At 39.5% G+C, this 16,775-nt stretch overlaps 1 protein-coding gene across 3 annotated transcripts; it reads right to left on the reverse strand.

The window, feature by feature from the left end:
* Nucleotides 1-6,874: 6,874 nt before the first annotated feature.
* LOC115749678 (transcription factor EMB1444-like) lies at nucleotides 6,875-13,661 on the reverse strand. 3 transcript variants are annotated; one of them, XM_048282161.1, is made up of 12 exons: nucleotides 12,648-13,661; nucleotides 11,580-11,750; nucleotides 11,355-11,439; nucleotides 11,167-11,208; nucleotides 10,404-10,463; nucleotides 9,730-9,846; nucleotides 8,400-9,530; nucleotides 8,200-8,301; nucleotides 8,042-8,080; nucleotides 7,783-7,923; nucleotides 7,414-7,539; nucleotides 6,875-7,298 (listed from the first exon to the last, which is right to left on the reverse strand). In XM_048282161.1, the coding sequence occupies exons 1-12, from the start codon at nucleotides 12,740-12,742 to the stop codon at nucleotides 7,218-7,220; spliced, it is 2,190 nt and encodes a 729-aa protein (XP_048138118.1). In that variant the 5' UTR covers nucleotides 12,743-13,661; the 3' UTR covers nucleotides 6,875-7,217. The 3 variants fall into 3 exon arrangements, with proteins under 3 accessions (XP_048138118.1, XP_048138119.1, XP_030542455.1); XM_048282162.1 differs by lacking the exon at nucleotides 10,404-10,463; XM_030686595.2 differs by lacking the exon at nucleotides 8,042-8,080.
* Nucleotides 13,662-16,775: the final 3,114 nt, after the last annotated feature.

Below are 16,775 nucleotides of genomic sequence, written 5' to 3' on the forward strand. Positions count from 1 at the left end.
TTCTTGAATGAGTTTTAGAGAATCAGAACGTGTTTGATAACCGCACAAAATTTATGTTTCAAAAAAATGATTCTTTCCCTATTTTTTTCATTTAAGTCAAATAACTATGCGGTTAATTTATAAAATTCCATCCTAAATTAAAGATTAATTTTCAATGCACACTCAAATAATTTAAAATACATTATTTTTTAGCATGTCATGAATGAAATACAAATTTTAATACATGATGTTTAAAATTCTTTAAATGTTGCGTTTTCAAAATACATAAAAACATCTTATGACGCACGGCTACCAATATGCATGTTGGATGCCCTCGTCCTCTATAATATTCTTTGTAGGAGAGTGAAATCTATGAAATTTATGCCCAACTTTATGAAAATAAGATCAAACTAGCATAATCTAAGCTTTTTCTATTTTTTAGGATTTTCTAAATTTTTTGTTATTTTTTTAAAAAATTATTTTTTATTTTATTTTATTTTATTTTATTTTATTTTTATTAGGTAGAGAGGAAAAAATGACGAGAAAATTACAAGGAAAAAGTGAAAGATGTGAAACTTCATTACGTTTGCTATTTTCAAAAGTCATTCTTTTTCCCGAAGCAACTTTTTTTTGCTTCTGGATTTTACTCTAAAGCTGATTCTGATTCTCCAAAGCTGATTACGGGAACGGAATGAGAATCGGAATTATTTACATTACCAAACATCATTTTCATTTTTTGCTGTTATGAGATGAGAATCGGAAAATGAGAATGGTTACCATGCAGGCCCTAAGGATCTAGAAAGAAATATTACACCAGGGTAAAGTACGATAGAAGGACCTGGTCCAGATACCAATGAGATGAACATATAAAATATAAAATGAGCTGACAGAAAAAAGCATGTCCAGATGATGCTGATAACCTGCAGATTTTTTTCTCTCATCTACAGTTTTAAGGGGAAGAACAATCTTTACCTTCGATTCTGCGCACTTGTTCAGCTTGTCAGCATGCTTAGCGATGCTCTGCAAAAAAAGAATATGCTTGATTGTGCGCTCCAACAGTGCATCGACACTCCACTGCAAATGTTTGAGAACTTTTAGTGCAGAAAATAAACATTTCCTCATAAGGAAGCAAAACCGTCAAAAGCAAGAACCCAGCAATTCTCTTAGTTCCTTTTACTCATAACTCGGGTCTTTTGTCTAGGACTAAATTCAACGGTCCATAAATGAAATCTTCAAAATTGAAAGTTGCCCTTGTGATAATCAGATTGCCAAAACCGCCGTGCAGAGTAGGGAGACTGCCTTTTTTTTTTTCTTTCTTCGAAGGTGCCATCTGCATCGATTTATGCATCAAGGGACCTAAGTTGTTTTCATTACATGATGATGCTGCCCACTTCCGCCAATCATCTCCATGTTTGAAGTATCCGCAATTTGAGAGGAAAAAACAATCATAAGGTTAAGCAATGAATGTAGGATATGATATAAATTATCCACTTTCACCCTGACCATCGAATGTAGCCTAAGGGGTTCTGAATTTTGGATGCGAATCACCTGACTAACAATAAAAGATCAGATGTGTATAGTTTTATTTGGGTATGGTATGGTGGGCTGCATCTTTGTTTTCACGCATGACTTGTAATTATGCAGATTCCAGGATTTTGTCGATGCGAATATTTACGGAAGGTTCTTTGCATACAAGGCGGCTAAACTGGCGAGAATCGCCTTACTTTGCACTAATGAGTCTCCTCATGACAGACTATCCATGGAGGCCATGATTCATGAGCTCAGCAATTGCAGCAGCTGTCTCTGATTCTGAAGCTTTATATGATAAATGTTCCCTGAAAATCGCTATTTGAGTTTCAATTCCTAAAACTATCCTTGTTGCCTTGATCGCATTTTAGGCCCTCCATCAATATGTTGGCATTTTCATATGTGAAAGATCATATGATAATTGCTGGTTAATCGAGAGCTGTTTGTTTTTATCAGACTAAAAACTGTAACCGAGGCACTATCTAGTGAATTCCTTACGATCGGACAGCACTCGGTACCTACTATCACTAGCTCTCCAGTGCTGCATTGCCGTTTCCAAGGAAGGCAAAATCAGGACATAATATAGTAACTTTGCCTTCAACAGCAATTCTGGAATTATCATCGAATGAGACGCTCCTTTTAACTGTCCCATTTGCTTTTTGCACTCCTTGGTGTATATTGTGAAGGATCTTCCATGTCTCCTTGGAAGTACTAGTGTATGAACCTTCTCTAACATAGAACCATCTAAACCTTGATAGATGGTCAACAAGACATAATGATTGTTTGTAGGGATGTTCGAATCGCGTGTCCTTGGCCTGTCGGGAGTAATGACCACGTGTCGATCACACATCGAAAAGTGCCGGAGTGTCGGAGAGTGTTAAACACGATACGGAGGCTCTCGGAGAGTGTCGATACTTCCTAAACTGTAGTTAATCAAACCTTTTGTAGTATCACCAAACCCCCCCCAAACTTATACTAGTGACCCAAAATCAGTCTCATCCTCGACGACCATTAAAGAAATGTGGCAGCTTGCATCGCCAATTGCAGCCAAAAAACAAAAACTAAATTTTATCCAGTGCGACACCTCACACTCTCAAAGTTTAAGCTTTTTTATGAATTTCTTTTTTTTATTTTGAAAAAAAAATTCCACATTTAGTCTTTAAATTTGCACAAGAGTCTTACAATTATAATTCTACAATCAAGTCCATCATGTATTGGTAGTTTTTTCCCCAATCAAGTTCCTTTGTTACCAATTCTAGCACATTAAAACTAGCGTTTTCCAGCCAAAATTTCGATATCGAAACGAGTGATGGAACCGAAGAATGAAAGGCTATCGACCATAAACACGATCAGCACATAATCATCAACAATTTACATCATATGTTTCATTAGTATTGTCGCAAGTGAACTTCAATTTGTCCGAGTCAAAGAATAATCGATTCAATTAAATATACTTTACATGTTCACAAACTTGATTGCACGACAAGTTTGATAATGATGTCAGAAAAAGAGTGCAACCTCGTGACGCTAGGAAAGAATGTAGAGAAATACGAGGTAACACAAGTGAGAACTTAAATTAGTAGGTCGCTCGCCACCCGTAAGGGATAAGAGCAAAACAACAAATCCTTCTTGTTAACAAGACAAAGGCTCAAAATAAGTTATGAACCAAAACAAGTCCGAATTTCTATCCACCTTAGCATGCTTATATAAACCAGCATGGAACAACCCTCAAACATGGGCGACTCTTCATAGGGAAGAGCCCAGGCATCTAAAGACATTGAAACTAGAAAAGTAATAAAGTCAACCACAAAATGCATTAAACACCTAGAGACTCAAACTTAACTCTTTGAGAACTACAACACACTTAAGACTCGTAAAATCTAGGACTTAAATCCGTTCATCTTCTCGAGTACCTGAATAGACACCTGCGTCCAAGCATCCCATTTGGATTTACAGCTCAAATAAAAAAAAATTGTAATAACGTTGCAAAGGGCTGCGCACGTGGCAAATGGTGGGTGGATTTGAGCAAATCCTATGCGGCACTCAAGGAGTACCCAATACTTTCTACATATTCGAGTCCATTTGAAGTGAGATGCCGACCCAGATTAGGACGATAACTCCACATCCACCGCAAGCTTCTTGTGTCAATGGAATCTCAGGCATTTGATTCCCCTAACCAAATTTGTGCAATGGTCTCTCCAGCTAAATCGTCCTTATAAGAATCACATGGTCATAGCCTGACATTGATCAGGGGTCAAAGTCATTCGATCTTATCTAAGACTTCAAACTTTGGTACTACAAGAGGATGCCAACCATGTCCAGTCTTGGAGAATCTATTACCTGTAGCGGACCACGCTACGACAGAGTGAAAGAATTGCAGGAGGTCGACGAGACCAAGGCCGGAGTCAAAGGCCTCGTGGACTCTGGCGCGACCAAGAACCCCAGGATCTTCATCCACCCGCCCGAGAACTTGCGCAGTTGTCATCCAACACGAACAGGACCAGCCTCCAAGCCCCGATCGTCGATCTGAGAGGCTATCAGGATTCTCGGCGTCGAGGTATCACCGATAGTATTCGCGAAGCATTGGAGGCGTGGGGTTCTTCCAGATAATCAATCACGGGATTCCACTCGACGTGATGGACGACATGCTGGAGGGTGTGAAAAAGTTCCATGAGCAACAAGTGGAAGTGAAGAAATAGCTCTACTCTAGAGATGGTACGAAGAGAGTGAGGTACTTCTGCAATTCGGACTTGTTCCTGTCGAGCAGCGAATTGGAGGGACACTGTCTTATTTGATTTCCAGGATGGTGAACTAGACCCTGCAGAGGCTGTTCCTCCTATTTGCAGGTATATATGTATGACTAGAGAATTGGATTTTTTTTTTTCAAGCTAATAATTAGAGTTGCTATTTGTAAGAAAATTATCAAAAAAAAATCCTAAAACTATTACAATTGTACCAATTCAGTCTTAAACCTTTTTTTCTCAATTGATTAAGTCTTCAACTTTTTTGTATTTGTGTCACTCCCATCTATCTGATCAACTTTGATCGCCAGCGCCGACATGGGTCGGCCGGTCTTGACATGGCAATTTTAAATAATACTTTAAAATTTTTTATTTTTCCTTTTAATCTTTTCTTTCCTTTTCCTTTTTCCCTTCTTCTTCTTCCTCCAGTTGATCGCCGAATCAGCAACAAGCCCAAGTCACACCTGGCGAAGCCGCCCTTGTCCCGGCAAGGATCAACCTTGCTAGATTTGGTGAGGACGGCCTCATTGAGCATCGCTTGGGCCAAAGCGGCATCGCTTGGGCCAAGGCGAGCCCCGGTGAGGCCAACCCTCGCCCAGGCGAAACCTAGCCTCTCTAGCCATTGCCATGCCGGCCACCGCAGAAAAGAGGAGAAAAAAAAAAGAAAAAAATTAAAATTAAAAAATAGGAAATTGTCATCAACGGAGGCCCTGGGGCTTGGTTCTGATTATCTCAATGGCACTGGCTTGTCCCGAACCAGAATTGACTTTCCGCACGGCTGATCACTCGGACCCTATGTTCCTGACTCTTCTCCTTCAAGATCACCACGGTGGCCTCCAAGTCCCCCATGAAAACCACTGGGTCGATGTGGTTCCTGTGCATGGAGCACTTCCAGTCACCTTGGGAGACTTCATGCAGGTTAAGAAAGTTTCCTACTTTTGTTTTTCTGACCTTATGTTTTATGGCCTACATGAAAAATACAAAATTGACATCGAGATATGTTTCTCCGGAGTCTGATTTCAATCGCCCTTCATTACATCACGAGTTTAGACAGTATCTTCTGAGTCGCCGAAGTAATATGCTACGTACTTCCTATGACACCCCGAGTGCTGGAGAAGAATCATAAGTGAAATTTCAGAGCAATGTAGCGAGGAACGAGTTCATATCAGCTCTTGATCTTTAACAACCGTGTCACGCTCAAATTAGAGGACTACAAGAAAACACACTGCATGCTATGTCTGGCTCTTGACATTCATCTTTACCAACATCGTTTGAAGTCGCAACTCCTTTCCTGGCCTGATATGATGGTTGCAGCTTGTTACCAACAAGAAATTCAAGAGTATGCAACACCGAGTACTCGCCAGGCCCATCCGACCCAAGGTTTCGGTCGCATCCTTTCTCTACCCGAGCGGGACGCAAAAGACCAGGCCCTTTGGACCAACGAAGGAGCTTCTCTCTGAAAACAATCCACCCATATACAAAGAGACCTCTCTTCTGGAATACCTCAACTATTGCATATCCCATGGCTAGGGTGCCATTCAACACTTCATCCTCATTTCAGGATAAGCAGACTCCAAAGAGAGCAGAGCTGTGGAAAATCCTGACCGAGCGTGCCTTGACTGGTTATATCATTTGTTCGAGTGCGTGGCAGGACTTTGTTATTAATCTTTTCGATCTGTGCAGCAATAAACTCTTACCCATGTAACACAAATCAGTGTCCTTCAAATGATTAGCATTAGGTTTCGGCCCTTACGAGGTTCTCTATCTCCCTCCCCTTCTCCACCACCCCCCCCAAAAAAAAAAGAGCTGCAGTTACATCTTTAAACACCTCCGAGTTGTAGTTGCAAAGATTAATCATTGTTAATACTAACTATCGGAGAAAAGTGCACATTTAGTCATTAAACTTGCACAAGTGATGCTCAAACTGTAATTTCTACAATCAAGTCCTTGTCCTTATAAGTTTTTACCCGTCCAGTTTCTCCGTCACCGACTCCAGCACATTGAAACTAGCGTGTCAAATAATTCCAGCCATAAGTTTGATGTTGAAATGAGTGATGGAACCATGGGATGGATAGCTATTGAACATTTGCTTCATTGTTCTGCAACTTGATGAGCACCAATTGATCCAGAGAATGAATGAATCGATTGGACAAATTCTAGGAATTCAAGAACTCGATTGCACAACAAATTCAATGACGACATTGGAAAGAGAGTGCAGATTCATGAACCAAATGTGTGCTTTTTCCTCGAATACTTTCAAAACCACTTTTCATTGGAAAATGGTTTCCAAAGTCGACATTCTCTTCATAGTACCAGAAAATATTTCCGCCCCAGAATCCTTCTCCAGGGGTGTGACTACAGAACAAAACGTTGATATATTATCGTGTTCAGGAGACGAACCACATGCAAATCATCCTTGGACACCATTTAATTCACCACCACATGCCCATCACCCACATGCCCAATGTACCATGAGCTGAAATGAGAGTCGACTACTTAATACCGGCATAACTTTAAAAAGCATGTATTTCAGCTTCCTACCATTTTGCACTTGTAGCAGAAGGAACCAAGGACCAAAATTTTGCTGAATCCATCCTAAAAGTGGCATATAGCAGCAAAACAGCAGATTGAAGCAAGAAAACTCGGAAATTAGAGCTTTAGAAACATCATCACTTGCATCACGATAGGGCTTTCAATGCACAGCGGCTCCTACATTGCAAGGTTTTAAGGAGGATGCGACTCGGTGAAACTCAAAACCCATTCATGGGATAATAGGGTCAACACTCATCTTCACAAATGAACACACCAGGAAAACAAGGTTTCCTCCCCAATGCCAAAGAGGATAAAACACAAAGGTCAAACTAGAATTGGAACAATCCATGTCATGGATGATTTACATGCGTACATTATAGAGTTTCTGGAACATTTTGTTATGTTTCTGGATTGAGGCCAAGGGCTGCATGTTGTGTTTCATGTTGAAGTCTTGGGTTGCAATATTTGCACAAGTGACCACAAGACATCCATTCTGTGGATGTTTTTGTTATTTTGCCCCTGCAACCATCCAAACAATTATTGATTAAGGTAACCACAGAGAACAAAACACAACCAACAACGCTAATGTATTTCCTTCTTGAGCAAACGTATCATTCGGACATCCACAACATACCTCAACCACAAAGCATATCCCTATCTTCTCACCATGTGCTTCTGTGACACCTTTTAAGATTGTCAGACCCAAGCTTCTAATTGCTTCTGCTATCTCAAGAAAATGACCGCAATCTTCACACATCATCTGCACACATCAACCACATTTGGATCGTGCTGATCAGTTAAATCAAAAATAATGTTTGCCGACCAAAAGGAAATATACAGGTTAGAAATTGAAGCTCCCTTCCACCACTATCCACTTCATTTTGGAAATGAATGGTAAATGCAGTTATTATTAACCCTTTTTTTCAGGAAATAATCATTGACTGCCCTCCCCTAATCACACAATGGTATTACACAAGATTTCTACATGATAACATGTCCCCACCTCCACAAGCAGTTGGCCCTTCTTACTAAGATTCTCGACCATGATTGAGTATATCTTGAGATGACTTCCCACCTCCACTGCCCAGCTTGATCCTTGTTCGTTACTGGAGGATCCCAGTACATCTGGTTCATTGTGACGGAGCTACAAAGTTCAGAATATGGAGCATCATTCAGATAAAATCTCATTTCAAATAGGTAACAGACATGCTATGTGCCATGGATATCTATGTGAACACTAAGGATCTAAAAAGAAATATTACACTAGGGTAAAGTATGATAGAAAGACCTGGTCCAGATACCTATGAGATAAACATATGAAATATAAAATGAGCTGAAAGAAAAAAGCATGTCAAGAAGATGCTGATAACCTGCGGTTGTTTCTCTCATCTACGATTTTAAAGGGGAAGAACAATCTTACCTTTGATTCGGCGCACTTGTTCAGCTTGTCAGCATGCTTAGTGATGCTCTGTAGAAAAAGCATATGCTTGATTGTGCGCTCCAACAGTGCATCGATACTACACTGCAAATGTTTGCAAACTTTTAGTGCAGAAAAAACACATTTCCTATGGGAAGCAAAACTATCAAAAACAAGAACACCGCAACTACATTAGAACTTACCTTTGAACCACTAGGCACCAATTCTCTTAGTTCCTTTAGACGATCTTGGATCAGTTGTCTGTCCCTTGGCCTGGGCCTACGATTTTCACCAGGTCTGGCCCTCTTTTTGCTGTTCTTCGCCAGCTCCAATGACCTCTCTAACAGATCGCTATGTGAAGTTTGACAAGAAGACGAAATGCTTGCTGAAGACATAGCAAGACTTCTGTCTGACGAATGTAGGCCATGTCCTTCTGTATGATAGGGCTGATCAAATGAATAACCCAATGAATGAGCAGTGAACTTAGAAAGACTAGAGCTGGAAGCTTCTGGCACTCTTCCTGAAACCATTGGAGACCTTAATGAGCTGGAAAATGATCCTTCATTTTTATTTTCATGACCACTCTGACAAACTTTAGCCACTACAGCTTCCAGAAGATGCTCTGAGTCTGATTCATTTGTCGAATGGCTGCTGCTGATCCCTTCTAAAATCTGCACTGCTCTTTCAGCTTCTGTTTTGTCTTCTTCCCAAATTGAGGCAGCACTCATCCTTGAAAAAGCTGGTCCAAGTGCTTCATGGAGTTCTGAAATACTCGGGAATCCAAATGATCTTCTGGATTTCTCTAGGTTATCATCAATCTCCAAACGTTTCCCTAAATCTTTTTGTGCCATTTCTGGTAATTGAAGGAGCTCATTTGATATCGCATCTGAACCACGAGCTCTGACTCTATCTTGACCGGAAGATCCTAACTGGTCTAAAGGGAGATAGGGGCAATCAACACCAATCTCTTCAGCTGGAAAGGCATTTTCAAATAAGTAACAGTTGGATGATATATTTTCCGTGAATGGACTGATAGTGGGTGCCAGAATGGCATTTAGACCATCCAAGTTAGGTTCTTCTTTAAAAGGTTTCTTATTGCATATATTTTCGTGAATATGATTCTCCAAAGTACTTGGCCTCTGTTCATGATTGTGGACAACCTTGACTTCTGCTCTCTGATGACTTCCAGACAGTGGCAGACGACAGGATCTCTCGATATACTTCTCAATATATGGATAAGGTGAACATATATTGGCTTCTTCTTTAGACCCATTTAGGTTGCCAGAGCAATCAGAAGTGGCTTCTGAAACCAAACCATCCATAAATGAACTTGCCTGAGAATAAGAAAGCAGAAACGTGTGAGAAGATAGCCAGAAATGGTAATAATGATAGTGGACTCCACGCTCTGCTCTGCACGTGAGCGCAAACGTGCATTTGTGAGCATGCATTCATATGTCTCTGTGTGAGTGTGCGCACACACAGGTGGTTGCCTACGAGTGCGCGCGCGCAAGAGAGAGAGAGAGAGAGATATACCTGCTGTAGTAAATTATCAGAACATGACAAGGGAACAGATTTAAGCTGTAGCAAGGAATCTTGGAAAGACAAAAATGCATCTCGGATATTGCTCACCAGCTTCACATCCTCGTTCACCTGCTCCCATATATAAGCCAAATGAAAGAAAAATAAAATCAAGACAAAATCATACGAAAGTTTGACACATATCTGACTTCTTCATGGAAAATTAATCCAAGTTAATGCCAAATAAATTCTTCACTAGTAAAATAGATAAAAGGATCCATTCATAGGGAAAATGGCCTGCCACAAAAGGCTGGTAAAAACGACAAATGTGGAGGTGATCGGCTATATGAACCCAGAGCAATTCTGAGACTTGTGGCAAAAGGTTAAAGCATTCGATTTTTCAAAAGTGTGAAGAAAAAAATACAATCCAAACACGACCACCTAAATGCGGATTCAAATATTCGACAACTGGTAGGATATCAGCAACCAAAGAACCATGAAACACATCTCTCAGGACAGGAGCCTTAGAACATATACATCTGTGCAGTGTTAGGATAATTATAAACAACTTGGACATAATAAAAATATGGAGCTTCATGTAATTGGATATAGTGCCTTCTTACACAAGAAAAGAAAAGGGATATTGACGAATTAATCTGCAGATCACAAAATTTTGGAAGTTATCTTACTTTATTTAAAGAGCCAAGCTGTAGAACTCCATGTGGAAGAACAGCCATGACAAGAACAGCCTGTAGAGTTACAACAGATAGACTGACATAAGAATTTTATTAGCAGAAAAGGTGTACAGAAATAGCTACATATGATAAACCATAACGCCCCATAGTGTCATTCATATCGTTTGTTAAACCAATACCAACAGATGATATCACTCTGCCAGACAGAATTAACAAACTGATGAGTTTGAACAGTGAATGTTGAAAAGTAGTTATCATATTTGTGTATGTTTTAGAGACTACGTGCATGAAATAGACAAAATTGCATGCGTGAAAAAATATTGAACTACTGTGATAAAAAAATCTCATATTTTAGAGGATGGCTTATAATCCATAGTCACGTTACAAATATGATATATGTAATTGGAACAATAAGCACCTGCACTCCATTGCTGCTTTGACAATTACCACATTTGATTACACATGTTATGCACAGTAGATAATCCATCACTTATTTTCATTACTCTAAAACAAAAATACAATTCCAAATTTAATATACACATTTATAGTGAATATTAATATACAACATGCAATAGTGGCAGAAGTTACTTTCAAAAGATTGTTCAGTCAACAGAAGTTGAAAACTTCCACATTGTCCCAGTAAAGGACTCAATATAGGAATACAACACTACAACTAGATATATTCCGCATCATTAAAGTAAAAACCAAAAAGAATTTCAACTCAGAACATGGTAAAAACCAACAGAAACAAGCATACCGCTATTCCAGCTGAACATTGTGTTTGCCAGATATCACAGTCCTGAAAATCACCAAAAACACATTCAATGAATAGATACATGGAAGACTGGTAATTGTGTATATAAAGATACCAATCCGATGTCAATATTAACCCAATTTTATCAAAAAACAGAAGTATGAGTATTTTGCACGAGGATTAAGGTGGACCTCCGATGATAAGTAGTCATTGGCTAGATAAAGATTGGGACATAACCACTGATGCTTCCCACTAGCTGCCACCTGCCCAACAATCCTGTTGGAATTTTGGTTCAGAGAAAGAAACGGAATATCCTTAGTTTGTAACCCTCAAAATTACTGACTCAAAATAAATGATAAAGCATATCGCATATCCTCTATCTTGCAGATTTTTCAGAATGTTAAACTGTTCTGTACCCTTCCCCAAGAGAATGCACGTAATAGGACATCTTTGCCAAAGCTAACTCAAGGGGATCACGTGAATATCCAAGATTGTTTGAGTGGTCCACTGTCTCCTCAGAGCACTTAAACTTGGAAAGACCAGTTTGTCCATGGCTATTATAGTATGCATCCTCCCAAGTCAAAACCCTGAAAACATTCCATGAACCAATGACAATAAGAACTTAGAGATGGTAAATAATATATAACATATGTAGGTGCACACATTCAATTGCATATGCTATAATTGAGGGAAGAGTTTTTATTAATGCTTGACACGCAGCCCCTACTTTCCTTAGAGAAATTTTTTCAATAAATAGTCACACGCCGATACAAGTAAATGTTTTTTTAACGAATAGCCGTTTCCATATAGATACGTTTCTCCTTATAACTATGTTTACGTAAAGAAACCATGTGAATATATATGCCCATGCATGCCACCATGCAACCGTCCAGTTCTAACAATCAGAAGAATTGCAAGTTTGTAAAGACATGTGACGTCTCATAAGGTGCTGTGTCTAGTTGAAAGACGGTCCATGGAAAGATTCTGCTGGCATAAGCTCCAGCTATCAGTAGGTGCAAAGAGGTTGTCCCTATCACTTTGCCAATTTATTGCCCTCTTTCACTAAATGTCAGTGCAGCTACTGTCTGATTCAATATTGCATACTTATTCCTCCTCGAGTATCCGCAGTTGCTCAAGATTTTGAGCACGTGATACTAATAAATGACAACACTTCATCAAAAGGTGGACAAACAAGTCAGCTCTGGTAACATCGCGACAATAACTTAAACATTATCGCATTACATCATATACTTCCCCAGAATAGCTGACAAATACAGCAATTATGAGTATGACTGACCCAAACTAACTACTAACCGTCCTCTTAGTAGATTAATTATCTAATTGTTATTAGCTTCTATTTCAAACAAAGAAAAGTACAATTTTCAACTAACATAAAAACCATTGCAGGCACAAGCACAAACCAACATTTGAGCAATTTGGCCAAACACCAGACGAAAGAACAAGAGGAAAATTTATCGACTTACATGCGTGCCCGATGCTCAAGTTTCCAGAAGACGGCATACTTCCACTCCGAACCAGAACAGAGGCTCTTCAGCAGTTGGTGCATGTATGCCCCCATTTCGGCTCCAAGACAATTCTATCAAGCACAACAATAGAGAGCCACCACCTCCACCTAATGCCCTCAACTTCTAGGCTCCCACTTAAGAAATTTCAAAGAAACCCCAATCAAACACCCGAATTTCACAGGGAATCCTAACCCTAGCTTCCCCGGTACGATCCTCTACCTGCCTGTTTTCTCCTTAACCCTGCTTTTCCTAACTTTATTGGAGGTCCTACAGTCGGAAGCAGAAGACTATCCCTGCCCATTCCTCTTTCTACTTAGACGGGAGAAAGGAAAACAACAACCCCTGCTCTACCGGGTTCAGCAAAAACCGGGCAAATGAACTCACAACCGCGAAAACAGAATCAAGCTCGCGAGACCGATCCCGAAAATTTGGCCGCGCTCCGATCGGACACACTTGCTGAGTGGAGCGGCTCGAACCATGTTCTCAGTCTCGGACGTCGAGAATTCCTCCCCCCCAAAAAAAAAAAAAAAACAAAAGCCTCGACGCGGAACCTTTTTTTGTATCTAGCTGATGTCGGAAGACATGGAGGAGACAGAACCGTCCACCACCGAGCTCAAGCGACTGAAATTTCTAGGTTCTTCGTCTTAAGTCCGACGAGAAATCCACGAAGACCGAACGCGAACGAACTTCGCAGCTGACTGACGACCAGAGAGTGTGAAGATGAAGAAGCTAATCCAGAGCGGCAACAGCAACAGCAACAGCAACAGCAACGGTAATGCTAAGGAGAGGCGCAACTCACAGCTTTTCGATCGCTACAGAAGAGTGATCCACGGCTCTGACGCCATTCTCGTCGATCCACACAGCTTTTCTCCGATTTCCTAGAGAGAGAAAAAGCGGGGGCTGGCTAGAGAGAGAGAGTGAGAAGAGAAGAGAGAACGTCAAATCGCTTTTCTCAGAGAGAGAGAGAAGAACGTTTTTGGTTCTGGCAAAGGCAAAAGGGGCACCCCGGGGTTCGGCTTTTATATGCCATTCCCATCACTCTCCCTCCCTTGCTTTTTACCGGCTTTTCTCCTATTTTTCTTTTTCCATTCTTTTTTTATTTTTTCCTTCTTTTCGTGCTCTTCGGTTTTTTTTTTTTTTTTTTTCATTTCCTCGTCACTTTCTTGTCCGCATCCGACATCATCATCGGGTAACCTCAGTTTTGGTGTCGGAGCAAGTACCCGTTTTTTTTTACCGAGGGTGAAAGATGTAAATTCGTGTAATCCAGCAACGAAATACCTGAAAAATAAACAAAAATTACAAAAACGATCTACGAGCTTTTGCTTAATTCTCTCCATCCATGTCTTTTCTTCGTTGATGAATTTGTTCATTCAAAGCACGACCGCTCCATCATAGTCTAATCCCGCGTATTCCTTTGCACCCCGGCAAGGTCCGACCAATGGAAACTCGCGGTATGCTCTCCACGCCCACTCGATGATTGGCTACGTGTTCGGTATCATCATCTTTTCAGAGGGCTATCCTCCGTTTGTTGACATAAACTCCATGCGAGCAGAGAAAACTAGATACTGAAGTGCGAAAGCCTTCTCTTGATAGTGGGGAGAAAAATTGTCATCGCACTATCTACAAGGAGAAGTTCCAGCAAGGTAAAAGTTGAGATTTCGTGACTTTGCTTCTCTTCCCATCTTGAATGGAAAAAGGAGAAGTGGCTTGATCAATATCATTGCGAAACTTTTAATTTTTTTTCAATGTGATTAGCGAACAATTTTGAAGAAAATAAAATTTTCACTTATTTGTCACCAATCGAAGGAAATATTTTGTGCAGATATATATATTTAAGGACAATGAGGGCGCCTCATATGTTTGAGTGGGGACAAGTGCCACCCTTGAACATTGCATTTTTTGTAGTTAATATATATTATTCTTGTGATAAGAATTAATTCACTTCATGCGCCAAATGTAACCCTTGTTTTGCACCATTCTTATGCCAATTTATGCTTAGAATTTACATATTAACATTTGAATGTAAAGAAAACTCCACATTTGACATACTCAAGGTTCTGATTAATATTAGTCATTGCAAGTAATTTTTACGATAAAGTAATCAATGTGACGTTCTGACTTATCATATTTCGTTTCTTATGCTACTAAAGCACGTAATTTATACAATTTATTTTGGTAAATGTACTTGTATTGTTAATGGTATGGTTGGAAATTTCTTTAATAGGAAAGACTTATCGTTTATAATAAAGAAGAAATGAGGAGAAAGGGAACGAAGAGGGGCAGGTAATAAATAGGTAGCAAGATAAATGGAGAGTATGAAAAAAAAATCTTATAAGAAAAATGCTCAACTTTATGCGAATTAGAGTCATTGGAAGGTTAGTGAGTGTTTGATTCAATTTTTGAATTTTAGTTTATGATTATTGTTTTTAACATTGTGTGATTGTTTTGCATAAAGCACCTACAACCTTTAAAAGCGAAGGGTGAAAAGAACGCCCATCGAGGAGTGAAATAGAACATCATACCGTGAGCTCCCAAGCAGTGAGACACTAACCATGTGCCCGTTGAAGAATGAGCCATTGCCCGACATCTCCATAATATCTAACAAGTCAAGTCTTATGTCGGTCATATAGAACACTTACACATAAAAAAAAAGGGCTGAAGAAACCGGTCCATGACTTAACATCGGTGGAATGCTACCTCGATTCCTTGTAAGATCAATAAAGCCAAAGATTCCCATCACTAATCGGAGTACGTGGATTACCCATATTTTAGGATTGATTTTTAAAGCCATCTCAATTTCTTAAATTACTTGTAAATTAGAAAATTATCTTTTTTCCCATGGAAATTTCAAATGTGGCTTTTATTGCCTATGATTATGCACACTTGACTTTTTGGTTTGACTTCTTATCGAATGTGATTTTGGTTTTCCACTTTCAAAGTTCAAGTGGGATTATTAATCATTGTAGCAATTGTCCATATTTATTAAGTCTATCTATATCTATGATATAAATGTACTTAGGTTTCTCTATAGTTATTTCAACATCGAAAACTTTATTTAGACATTTAAATAGCATTTTGATATGCTAAAGCTTGTGGATTTGAGTGACTTAATATTTTTAACATTTATTTTATGTTGTTTATGTCGGAAATAAGATGTCTCGACGAACAAAAATGTAACCTAAAAATTCGTTTGGTTAATCTTTTGAATTGAATACACAAAAACTCTTATCAAATTGGACAGTTTGTGTGCATATATATCTGAGGATTAATCTAGTTGAAATGTTTAGATAACCTGTATTATCGTCGAAAACAAAAAGAAATGACAAGCACAATGAGTATCTTAGTATTTTGATCTTGGCGTATGCTTTTTCTAGGTGAAGTTTTCAATGGGAGAATTACTAAAAAAAATTTAAACATATTGCAATTGTGACAATTCAGTCATAAATCTTTTTTAACCAATTCAATTCTAAACTTTTGTATTTGTACCAATTTAGTCCATTTGGTTGGCTGGCGCTAACATGAACTTTTTAAAATAATATTTTAATAGTTTTTTTTTTTAATTTTATGACTTTTTTCTTTTTTCTTTAGCTTTTTTCCCTAAACCCTTAGGGTCGAAGGGCCGCAACGCCCTCACCCGGTGCGTTGCAGCCCTCGCCTAGCCATATCTAGCGGGGGTCACGACGTTCTCACCAATCTAGGCAAGCAAGGCCATTGCCAAGCCCGGGCAAGGGCGTCGTGGCTCTCACCGGCCCTAAGGTTCATGGGAAAAAAGCTAAAGGAAAAACAAAAAACAATAGTTTTTGTGTTTGTACTTGTATTTGTACCAATTTAGTCCACTTGGTTGGTTGGCGCTGACGTGGACTTTTTAAAATAATATTTTAATAGTTTTTTGAATTTTATGATTTTTTTTCTTTAGCTTTTTTCCCTAAACCCTTAGGGTCAAAGGGCCGCGACGCCCTTGCCCAGTGCATTGCGGCCCTCACCTAGCCATATCTAGTGAGGGTCACGACGCTCTCACCAATCTGGGGGAGTGAGGCCGTCGCCAAGCTCAGGCGAGGGCGTCGCGGCTCTCACCGGCCCTAAGGG

Source organism: Rhodamnia argentea, chromosome 7, assembly GCF_020921035.1.
Source record: "Rhodamnia argentea isolate NSW1041297 chromosome 7, ASM2092103v1, whole genome shotgun sequence".
In the NCBI taxonomy this organism is placed as follows: domain Eukaryota; kingdom Viridiplantae; phylum Streptophyta; class Magnoliopsida; order Myrtales; family Myrtaceae; genus Rhodamnia; species Rhodamnia argentea.

What these genes read in the sequence shown, in the direction of transcription:
- LOC115749678 (XM_048282161.1), bottom strand. Translation starts at nt 12,742, where the DNA reads ATGGGGGCATACATGCACCAACTGCTGAAGAGCCTCTGTTCTGGTTCG. An exon ending in AGCTTGGCTCTTTAAATAAA is followed by an intron (nt 9,847 to 10,403) that starts GTAAGATAACTT and finishes ATATGGGAGCAG; the next exon opens with GTGAACGAGGATGTGAAGCT. An exon ending in ACAAGTGCGCCGAATCAAAG is followed by an intron (nt 8,081 to 8,199) that starts GTAAGATTGTTC and finishes TTTATCTCATAG; the next exon opens with GTATCTGGACCAGGTCTTTC.